The sequence below is a fragment of the Pholis gunnellus genome (genome assembly GCF_910591455.1).
Source record: "Pholis gunnellus genome assembly, chromosome: 12".
In the NCBI taxonomy this organism is placed as follows: Eukaryota; Metazoa; Chordata; class Actinopteri; order Perciformes; family Pholidae; genus Pholis; species Pholis gunnellus.
The window spans coordinates 23769231-23781429 of record NC_136539.1 but is presented as its reverse complement, the minus strand read 5'-3'; the positions used below and the strand labels follow the sequence as shown (position 1 = coordinate 23781429).

Below are 12199 nucleotides of genomic sequence, written 5' to 3'. Positions count from 1 at the left end.
CATCAGCCTCCGTCCACGTCTCTGCGTCCTCTGAGCAGCACTCTGTGGGGGTTGTTTGCGTGCAGCTTTCCTTACAGCGTTAAAAAACTAAAAAACCTCCAGCTGAGCGCTCCGTGAGCCTGATTATGTTCAGGACCGAAGAAAAACTAAACAGACCGCCGATGTTGTTAGCAGGAAGAAAAATGAAATGATTGAAGACAGAAGGTTGTTCCTGCAGAGATGGCTTTAACCCTCTGAACCCCAGAACCAGCCGGCGGGATTTATAAAGCGTGTTTTCTTTAAGTAGTCGCCCAAACGACACCGTTTATCACAGCAAGAAGATGTATAAAAATCCCACGGTCCTTGAACACATCATGTGTGATGAACGCCTCGTCAGAAAAAGCAACAAAAACAAAACTTAGAATCGTGATTTTTCATCAAAAACATTTTATTCTACATGTTCTCATTATAAACGTCTCCTCTAATAAAGCGTTCACTTTAACCAGATTCTGTTAAAAACATTAAACTGTGAGCTCCTCAGTGAAACTATGACGTCATGATTGATTCATCTGAGGCCAACAGTCATGTGACAACAAGAGAGGAGGAACTTTGACTGAACTTCAGGAGAGGGGAGGAGAGGAGAGGAGAGAAGAGAAGGAGAGGAGAGGGGAGAGAGGAGGGGGGAGATGGGGAGGAGAGAGGCTGGAAGTTGGTAGTTTAATATTTATAACACGTAGAGCATCCATTTCTTTCCAACATTGTTAACACTTCTGGACTCTTGGAAAAATGGATGTATAGATTTCTGTGGTTTCCAATTTATGGAAAATACTTTTTAAAACAAATTAAACTTGTTTTTTGTATCTTTTTTTATGATTTATGTCATTCTGTTATTCTGCACGAAAGACATCTGCACTCCTTCCTTCCTCCCTCCTTCCTCCCTCCTTTTTCCCTCAATCCATCCTCCCTCCATCCATCCATCCTTCCTCCTTCCTCCATCCATCCATCCTTCCTCTATCCTCAATCCATCCTTCATTCATCGTCCTTCCTTTCTCCATCCTCTATCCTCCATCCTTCCTCTATCCTCCCTCCCTCCATCCATCCTCCTCCCTCCTCAGCGTGAGTGGTTTTTATTCTGGCCTCTGTGGTCGACTGTGAGCTCCTCTCCACAGTCTGAATCAGCAGTATTTCCCATCATGCACCACTTGTTCTGAATGCGGCTGATGCAGGACGGACACTCGGAGGGTTTTTCTCTGTTGCTCATCAGTTTTGAAGGGTCAGGCTTTTGTCCTCTCGGTGTCTCCGTCTGTCCTCTGAACACACTCTGATGTGATGTCACACTTCAAAGAGGACACGAGTCATACATCACACTTGATTTATAGCCGCTGTCGGCTCCGCATTGTCTATTGAATAAAAGAATTCCTGAACTGTTTTGACAAGGGCAATTTAGCAGCTTTTGGAAATGCACCAAGTTTGTTTTCATGCATCTGTGCACGACGGAGCTCTGAGCACATAACGAGCAGCGCTCACCCTCCATCAAACGGCATATTCATCACATATAAAGTCCAGATATATTGTGCTTCAGACGCAAAGAATACAATAAAGAGTTCGCTGCTCATGCAATATTAAGCACCTCAACACCAGACGGGGGTTTTATTTGTTCCGGTTTGAGCTCCAGGGGATTTGTGGAAGAGAAAAAGCTGCAAACACTCCAGATAGTACACAGTTATACTACAAGAAACACAAGTACTACTTCATTAAAGGACACGGAGGTACAATCGTTCCCTGATGATCAAAGTTATTTGATTCTATTTCAATTTCCTTTCAAGAGCCGGGAGATCATTCATATTTTAATCCAGTGACTCTGTGGAATCAGACTTTATATATATATATATATATATATATATATATATATATATACACTCTGTTAGTTTAGTTTAGTTTATTTTGCACAATTTAAACCATAAAATAAACAAACATAACAGATAAATAATATCACAGAGCAGGAAGAGCTCATATGAAGCCTCCATTATAAAATGTTACAATGTTACAGAGAACATAAAATGAATATGCATAAGATATGACTACGTACAATATTATTAACATGTACTGAAATATGTTGTCTCATTAATTGCAACAAAGAGGCAGAATGTTACGTATCTGCTGTTAAAAACATTTTCTTTCACAGATTTTATATTTCCGATCCGTGTTTGAAGTGTTTGAAGCGTTTGTATTTCCTTTATATCTTTAACAAACAGAAGCCGATTCAGAAATGTCTTCACCATCTTCGGTTATAACCCGGTTGTGTAGAAGTCGTTCGTCTCTTCGGTTGTTGTAAAACGCAACATCAGCTTTTTTTAATGCCTTGCTTTGATTTCTTTCTCTCTTTGTACTCGAGCCCTGTTTTCTGTTCATTTAGGTCACATTATATTCATATTTTATTATAAAAACTAACAGAGTCTCTCCACAGCATCATTAGCAGCTTTATACTGCAGCGTAGTCGTGCTGTAAACACACACATCACACACTGCAGAGTGTTTAACACCAACAACACATCACAGCTGTTCTGTGTCAACAAAGTGTTCATGAACCAAAGATCCTTATTATAATCATAATAAACAATCTATGGGACGTTGTTTAGTCAAGTCACATATCACACAACAAATATTAACACAATATAATTAGACATTAATACAGATGTTTATTCATACAAACATTATATAATAAATAAAACATTCAATAATTGATAATATTAAGTAATATTAATAATGATGAAATAAATACTAAAACTTTAATTGATTACTTAAATATTAATATTAAAAAACAGATTTATATTGTGATACAATTTCAATAAAAAGTTAAAAAAAGTTGTAAATGTAATTTCAGATGTACTCGATTATCCTGATGATGTCATTTCACCACCATGAACGTATTTAGTGTTTTATATCGTTCTCTGCAGTAACATTCTGTATCGTCACATTCCTCATTGATGGTAAACTGTGAGACGTCCTGCAGCAGCTCATGCGTTTCATCTCAACATTGTATAAACAGAAGTGTTTGTTCATTTTTGTGATATTACTAAGTGGATGTGAGTCACGAGTCACGAGTACTAATGTGAGCTGTGACTCCTTCAGGGTGTGGACACTGTAAGAAGATGAAGCCGGAGTACGACGAAGCTGCTCAAATACTCAACAAGGGCTCAGACGTGAGTTTCTCCTCGTGTGTGTGTGTGTGTGTGTGTGTGTGTGTGTGTGTGTGTGTGTGTGTGTGTGTGTGTGTGTGTGTGTGCTCTCTGGCTCCTCGGTAACGGATCATAATCATGCTCTCGGTGGTGATGTGCTGCAGCTTTCCTCTGGATGTGTTTGTGATTAGTGGGGGCGTGTCCCTCCGTCCTCTGTGTAATCTAACGCTCTCCTGTAAAACTCCAGCCCGGTGACTGCAGCAATTATGTCATCCGTCCGCCCCCCCCTCCTCCCCTCCGGCCCGATGCTTGGACCTTCTCCTCGTGGCTCTCTGCCCAGAGCTGGAGGTCAATGTTAAAAAGCCGTTCTCATCTAGTCTGGACGGACTGGAGCCTCTGAAGACCCAGCATGCCGTTTGTTATCTCCTCCTCCCGCTCTGCTACAGTTACTAACTACTGCAGCGCTTTAATATAGCGTAGATACAAACAGGGTGAGCTGGTTATTGTTTCTAAAGTAGACGGTGTTAGTGTTCTCTGGTGTTTGAGGGAATAAAGCAATAACCAGCACGTTGCATATAAGCAGAGCTTCGGTCCTCGTTGGTCTGATGTGACGGGTCTCGTCCACAGAGTCCGGGTGTGCTGGCGGCGGTGGACACCACGGTGCACAAGGCCGTAGGCGAACGCTTCAAGATCTCCGGCTTCCCGACCGTCAAGTACTTCGAGAGAGGCGAGGACAAGTACACGCTGCCGCACCTCCGGAACAAAGACAAGCTCATCGAGTTCATGCACAAGTGAGCAGCTTTAACACCTCTAACGCCTCTAACGGGCTCCTGCAGTGGACCAGGTGCATCTTTTTAAACCTGGAGGACCTGCTGTGACATCAGGGCAGCTGACAAAGTCCACCAGCATCCCATCATTTTGTAAGAGGCTGACGTTGAGACTTGAGCTCAGTTTATTGTCGTGGTAGTGAAGCCGGCGCTCCACAGAATCACGTATTCACGGCCTGTTTGTCGTACAAGTGGTCGCTTCGCTTAGTCGTGTATCTCTGAATTATTGTAACTTGACCATCAGAGCTTTCCAGACGTCACAAATATTCACTGATAAAAACACTATTTCCATGTCTGAGGATTTTACAAATAAGGACAATTTGTTTTAGACGCTTTAGAAACAGGAAGTGTTAAAAATCTGTATGCGAGTAAATATTTATCAGCCAAATCAAACGTTCAACCTTTGTTTCTTTATAAGCTCACCTCACGTCTCTATTCACACCACTTCTACCTCGTTTAATAAATGTCTTTTTCTTATTATTTTAAACATCTGTCCTCTCCGTTGTGTCTTCAGTCCTCAGGCTCCTCCTCCACCTGAGCAGTCCTGGGAGGACAAGCCCTCCAGCGTCAGCCATCTTGGATCGGAGGATTTCCGAGAGGCGCTGAAGAAGAAGAAACACGCTCTGGTGATGTTCTACGCTCCCTGTAAGCTCCGCTAAAGACACCTCACACACAATGCTTCCATGTCTCATGGTCTGCTGTTTAAATCAGAACACTAAGTGTGAACTCGACTCGTATGTGATCATTTCCTGCGTTTGAATCAGAGCGCTTACGTAACCGTGAGCTGTCTGTCAAGCTCCTCATCAGCAGAGTGAACCCACCTGAGCCCCAGAGAGACGAGGACTGAGAATAGATCTGAGCAAGAAAACAATGTTTCTGCTGGAAAACATTTCATAATGCAGCTTCATCTCTCACCTCACACTCATCTGGTTCACCTGAAGGTTCATTTAAAGGTAGAATATCTTCAACCTTTAGATTACATCCTGGACCAGATGTTAAAAGAAAGTAACTAAAGGAGAGATGTGCACAACACTGACTCCAGACCAGCGCACACACAGTCACAGAGAGACGGTAACATTGTTTTCTCCACTGCCGCATTTATAGAATTCATTTTTAAATTATTCATGATGATGAATTTCCTCCGTTTTATTTGCTTTGGTCTCCCCGTTAACGACCGCTATGACCCTCTTCATCACAGAGCGGCCGACTCATCAGCGCTCACGTTCACCTCTGACCTCTGACCTCTGAGTCTGACGAGGGCTTCACAGAGCAGACGGGTCGGGCTACAAAGAGACGCTCCAGATGTCCTGCGTCTCGTAGGATGAGAATGGAAGCTTTAAGCACAGACAGGTTGTAGTTATCAGGACGTCTTTCTGTCTGTGAGTGAACACACCTGAGCAGGTAGAGGAGAGAAGTGAGCGTTACCGGTGTCTGTTTGAGAACCTTTAAAGGTTTAAAGGTTATTTAATGTTGCAGCTAAAGGAGCCTCAGTGAGGGAGTCCATGTTTATTGAGTCGTGTACATTTATAATAATAATCAGCTGATCTACGCTGTGGCTTATTTTCTTAATTTAAATAAAGTAGAGTTTGTTTGGTCGGGACGGTGCACATTAATAAAACTGTAAATGCACCAAGAGGCTATTTTTCATCTGGAGTCCCTGGACAGATGTTGCATTCAAAAACAGAATATGGGATTAAAATTACAAAGATAGTCCTCATTTATCATTTATAAGCAAACAATAACAAAAGAAGAGAGTTTTATTATTAGTACGCCTTAGACCACATTGTCAAGTACTGTTAACAACACGATTAAAGTTCTATTGTGCAACTCAGAGCTTCTTAAACTACAACATGCAAAGCAAATGCATGAGATGAGGGATAATTATGTTGAATAGAAAGAAAGTTATGTTTCATTATAAGAGACTAAAAACATGCAGAAAACATAAACGCATGCAGAGGATTGAAGCTTCATTAGAGTTCTACATTAAAGAAACATCGTCTCCAACATCTGGAGGTCTGGAGTGTTTATTATTATTATTATCATTAATTTATGAACTATTAATCAGTCCAAACGTTCCCCGACTGTCCAGTTATCCCTCAACATCTCTCGCTGAATAAATCTGAATTTACATTCGTAAACATCATATTTTTCTCATATTGACTTTCTGCCTCCGGCTGATTGTGACTTGAGATTTAATCTGAACTCTGCGTGAAAGCTTTTCTGCACTCACCTGCTGACAAGCTGCTGCTGCTGCTGCTTCTTCTTCTTGTAAAATGTCTTCGTCACCTTTTCCTCGTTTCCAACATTGGATCGTAGTGAACAGGAAGTGAAAGACGTCGTCACAGTTCTTATGGTGTAACAGCTAGAATCAGATGTTTCTCACACACCCTGGTGTAAATGTAGCTGTGAGTATCGACTGCCCGAGCTGCGTTTATGACGGCAATAAAGAGATTCACGGCCTCGGTGAACCGGCTCTAATGTGGCGTGAAAGCGCTGTGGAGGAGCCACATGCTTTATGAACGATGTGTGAGGTCCAGTGAGTGATGGATGGGAGTGATTTGTGTGTTGATGATGTCGTGGTGTTGAATGCGTGGTGATGAGCCGTAATAGTAACGTGTCCTCGTCCTCCTCCACAGGGTGTCCTCACTGTAAAAACGCCGTTCCTCACTTCACCACGGCAGCAGAGCTCTTCAGAGAGGACCGCAAGGTTAGTGGGGCTGTTTACATGTATGTCATATGCATTAGATGACACATTAGTGGGGCAGCGGACCATTACACTCACGGTTTGGAGCGGCACTACATTAATAAGGGAGCAGATATAACTTCTAAATCTCTGATACTAACAGCTGATCATTGATGATCCATATGAACAGATACAGATCTCTTTGTTGTTTGATTAGAGCAGCTGGTCTAAAAGGATCCAGACTATTTTAAACCACCGTCCCAAAAATCTACCAATGGAATCTACATTCAACGAGTGTTAACAGTGGAGGGAAAAAATGAGTCTCTACGTGTGATGAATATTAAACTATTTACATTTTAACATCCTCTCCTCCTCTCTCCTCTCCTCCTCTCTCCTCTCCTCTCCTCTCTCCTCTCTTCTCTCCTCTCCTCTCTCCTCTCCTCCTCTCTCCTCTCCTCTCCTCCTCTCTCCTCTCCTCTCCTCTGTGTTCACTTCCTGAAGTTCAGTCAAAGTTCCTCCTCTCTTGTTGTCACATGACTGTTGGTCTCAGATGAATCAATCATGACGTCATCGTTTCACTGAGGAGCTCACAGTTTATTGTTTTTACACAATCTGGTTAAAGTAAACGGTTTATTAGTGCAGACATTTTAAATGAGAACATGTAGAATAAAATGCTTTTAATGAATTATGATTATAAGCTTAGCTTCGGCTGCTTTTTCTGATGAAAGCTTTCGCCACACATGATGTGTTCAAATGCCGTAGGAAAGTTGATAATGACAGTTTTTACAGCTTCTGGCTGTCGTGAACGGTGTAGTTTTGGCGATTGTTGGCGGGTTTTGGGGTTCAGAGGGATAATACAAGCTCAGAATGTCTGACATGTGTGCAAACTGCAAACTTACAGGAGTTAGGACTTTGCCCACACAGTCTCACTCGTCCTCCATCATCTCCTCCTTTCATTCCTGTTCCCTCCAGACTCATGTCCTCCCACTCCTCCTCTTAATACCGTCTGACTGCAGGGCTCAGTATTTCCAAACCTCTTTCATTCTGTGACTCACACACACACACACACAGAAAGAAGCTTGGCCAAAGCTGGTGAAGCTGGCAAAACTCAGATGTATCATCTCAAAGCGACACCTCACCTTAAAAACACACTCTTGATTTCATAGTTTCATTGAGATTCTGAACCTCAGCACGGTTCCATTAGCAGTCAGCCAGCGTCGCTCTCATTTGGTTGGAATTTTCTCAAAATCACTGTCAGATGGTGTGAAGCGGTGACGTGTCCTCAGCCACTCGGTCATCCGTTTCTTCTGAGGCAATCCTTTGTAACATTTGTCCTCAACAGTAAAGATCAACAGATGATCTGGAAATAGTTGTTTGTGTTCTGGAGCTTGGTACAGGAGTAAACACTGAAATACATCCGATAGATCATCACAATGTCCTCTACGGTATGAAAGACATGAGGGAGAAATAATAGTTGTGACATCGACTGTGAAACAAGTCAAACAAACTCGGAGCGATGATTCTCAAAATGGCCACCATGAAACAAACCATTGAGAGCGGAACCACCTCAAGGAAACGCATGTTGACTTCTGTATTTTAAGGGGAAGGTTGAGTCACAAATCTTTTATTTTGAAACATCTATCGGACACAGCAGCTGGAGGTTTGGATCAGTTTGACGTTCTTGATGTTTATCTAAATCCAGACGTTTGACCTCTTCCTCCTCTCGTGGTGGCCGGCGGAGGTGTGAAGCAGAGTAAATGTTGAGAGCTGAACATGTTTGCTCAGCGGTCCTCTGTTTGAGAAGCTCAAAGTGTGTTACGCTCACAGTCTCGCCTCGTTTACCAAAGACAAACACCAGCTCAACTGCAGCTTAGAAGACGCAAACAATCAAAACTCCTCATTCTGTGCTGTGTGACAGCGGGGGGGGAGTGTGTACAGGGGTTTTGTTCTGAGCCGTTGTGTTTCCCCCAAAATTCTAATCAATAGCTGCATTACAGGAGCAACACCTGTTGTTTCTATAATAAGAAAACTGTTTCATCTGAGAATTTGTTGTATTTATACCTCGGTGCTGCTTCAGAGTTAATTTATTCAACGAAAAGTCTGGTCAAGATGCTTTATCTCCATGACGATGACGGGACGATGACGGAATGATGACGGAATGATTACGGGACGATGACGGGACGATGACGGGACGATGACGAGACGATGACGGGACATTGACAGGACGATGACGAGACGATAATGGGACGGTGGCGATGACGGGACGATGACAGAACGTTAACGGGACATTGACGAGACGATGACGGGACGATGACGGGATGATAACGGGACATTGACGAGACGATGACGGGACATTGACGAGACGATAACGAAGATGATGACGGGACAATAACGGGACGATGACGGGACGATGACGGGATGATGACGGGATGATGACGGGACATTGACAGGACGATGACGTTTTTAAACACTAACGGGGAGGATATAAAACATGCAATATTGTTGACGAAAAAAAGAAGAGATTGGAGTTTAACAAAGTAAAAACTTGAGCAAAACCTTGTTGGGGTTAAAATATCCAGGCAGTAACACCTCATCATCATTAATATAACTGATACCAATCAGTTAAAGTATTCTGTGTTCTGCTCCAGTTCCAGTCCTGCAGACCAGTACTTTGAAACCAGACCCGACTGGTGAACCGCTGCTCCTCAGAACTGTAGCTATCGGATCAATGAAGTGATGCGGGGCTCCTCTGTCACTTGAAGACGGATCAATAAGAGAATTGACTGCAAGATCTTTGAAGAGCAGCGACTCTACGGCTTCATTCTCTCCCGTCAGTTCACAGCAGCTCTGATTGATTTCACTCAGAGGGAGTCGGTAGAAAAGTTAGCACCAACTACGTTTACATGCACCACATACTCAGCTTTAATATAATGTTTACAACATTCCTACTAATCTGTTTACATAACTGAGGATTCATATTCCTGCTTACATTCCTGTCAATCACCGTGTAGCCCCGCCCTAAAGCATCCCCTGCTTTATGGTCTGTTTGACTCTAAATGGACCATCATGTACTAAATGAACATCATGCTGTATTGAAGAAGACTTGAAACTAGAGATTGAGACCATAAACTCATGTTTACAATGTTTACTGAGGTAATAAATCAAGAGAGAAGTAGAGTCATTTTCTCATAGACTTCTATACAACCAGAGGAGTCGCCCCCTGGTGGACACTAGAGAGAATGCAGCTTTAACACATGACGCTTTGGCTTCACTTTAAAGAACCGGAGGTTGACACAACAGTCCACTCATCATCACGATGCTGCTGATGCAGATTCTCAACATTTGAGTGTTTGCATCGGGGAGAAAAACCAAACACTTGTATTCTTAATGAGGACGAGGTTTTGAGCAGAGAAAAGTGTCGGATGTGTTTCCTCCTGCAGCAGATCGGTTATTTCCACGTTCAGACGGGAAGCGATTTATTTGGCTGTGACGAGTTCAGTGTGCGGCGCTCATCATCCCCGAGAGACGTTCCAGCCGCCCAGAGGGACTCGTTGGGGCGACTCGTCACTAATCGATGCGACAGCCTCGGAACATAAATCTCTCTTGTTGTTTTTATGTAGGAGTGATTATTATGGGCTTTCTGTTTGTTTCTCTCCACTCCACCAACTCCAAGTGGTTCAGTCGAGCATCGATGCGTCTTTGTGACCTGGATACAAACTGCTCTGAATGCATGTAAATGTTACAGTTGATAAATGTAAAGTAGTGGAGTCGCATATTGTATTTATTTACAGTTATAATAAAGTTTATTTGTTCTGGAAATATAGTGAGTTCAGTAACAATAACTAATTGAACCAAAACATGCCGGTTGTGAATTAATATCATTGTTACAGAACAATAAAACGGGGACATATTATAAAACATGAGCCAAATGATTTAATGAACCTGCTTTCAGAAGGTTGTTGGAGGCGAAAGCTGTTTCAGATCTCAGGTTTAATATCCAGCAGAGTAAATGACGACCTACATTAAACTGAATCATGGCTTTTATTATCAGAGAAAAGGACCACAGATTTTATTGTCTCAACTTCTCCTCAAACAAAGATAAAAGAAGACTTTTATATGAGTTTTAACCCAAATAGCAGTCATGCTATGAAGTGTGCTAATGTGCTAACAGTGTAACAATAAAAGGGTTGATTTCACATTCTTCTCCTCAGAGTTTTACTTCAGTAGATGTTCAGCTGTGGACGTATCTTAGACTCCTAAAAGATTCTATATCCGTTTAAGTGAACGTTATATTTAGAATATTTTCACCTCTTTCCCTTTATGATGAGGAACATCTCTAAACATCACTTCTATCTGGTGTTTCCTCAGATTGTGTACGCCGCCGTGGACTGTACGAGAGGACAGAACAACGAGCTCTGTAAGCAGGAAGCAGTGGAGGGCTATCCGACGTTCGTCCACTACAACTACGGCAAGTTTGTGGAGAAATACAACGGAGATCGAGGGGTAAGTGCCGAACACACTGAACACATGAGCCCTTTTCTTTCCTTTGTGGGTGATAAAGGAAGTAAAAAGCAGACATAAGCTCTCTGCTTAAGCCAGGAACTCCCCAGAGACTTCATTAAAATACCAATGTGTCCATCACACATGTCCAGGGTGATGGAGAGTCAGTCGACGTCCTGCTGTGAGGCTTTCACCTCCCGACTGAGCCTCAGGAGACTTGATTAGATCACACATTTAATAGTAAATCTGGACAACAGTCTTTAAATGTTAAATGTCAGTCTTTAGTGGTTAAGGATTCTAAAAGGCTCCATAGTGTGTAGCAACATCTTTCATGTACAACTCCCTTTAGTGTTTGATGTTGCAAACGATTATCTTGTCACTTTCATATAATTGTTGCCTCTTTGTTGCAGGTGTCAGCCAGTGAAATAGTGGTTTGCACCAACAAGGATTCATTTAATCTAAGAGTAGTTCTTTAAAATTAAAATGAGTACATTTAGATTTAGAATTAAGCAGAGCTTTGTTGCTCAATTAAAAACCAATCTCTGCTTCGTAACTCTTAAGTTTAAATCAAAATTAAATCATCACGTAAAAGGAAGCGTGCATCTACCAGGTTATTATCCTCCGGTTCTGAAGAGTGAAGCCAAAGCTTCATGTGAGTATCTTTAGAGTAACACATGTTGAAACCAGGAGACAACCTCTGGTTCTTCAAAGTTCTTCAAAGCTTCATGCGTTAAAGCTGCATTCTCTCTAATGTCCACCAGGGGGCGACTCCTCTGGTTGTATAGAAGTCTATGAGAAAATGACTCTACTTCTCTCTTGATTTATTACCTCAGTAAACATTGTAAACATGACTTTATGGTCTCAATCTCTAGTTTCAAGTCTTCTTCAATACAGCATGATGTTCATTTAGTAAATGATGGTCTATTTAGAGTCAAACAGACCATAAAGCAGGGGATGCTTTAGGACGGGGCTACACGGTGATTGACAGGTCTCTAGCAGAGACGTATACGGCGTCTCTACGTCACTCCTCCT

At 42.3% G+C, this 12199-nt stretch overlaps 1 protein-coding gene across 1 annotated transcript in view; it reads left to right on the top strand.

Moving 5' to 3' along the window:
• Positions 1–12199, top strand: part of pdia5 (protein disulfide isomerase family A, member 5) — a 43622-nt gene that overhangs the window by 29356 nt on the left and 2067 nt on the right. The window contains exons 12-16 of the mRNA XM_079170629.1: positions 3111–3181; positions 3785–3948; positions 4499–4629; positions 6621–6691; positions 11036–11170. Of these exons, the coding sequence (XP_079026755.1) occupies positions 3111–3181; positions 3785–3948; positions 4499–4629; positions 6621–6691; positions 11036–11170 (572 nt within the window). The remainder of the gene's footprint in view (positions 1–3110; positions 3182–3784; positions 3949–4498; positions 4630–6620; positions 6692–11035; positions 11171–12199) is intronic.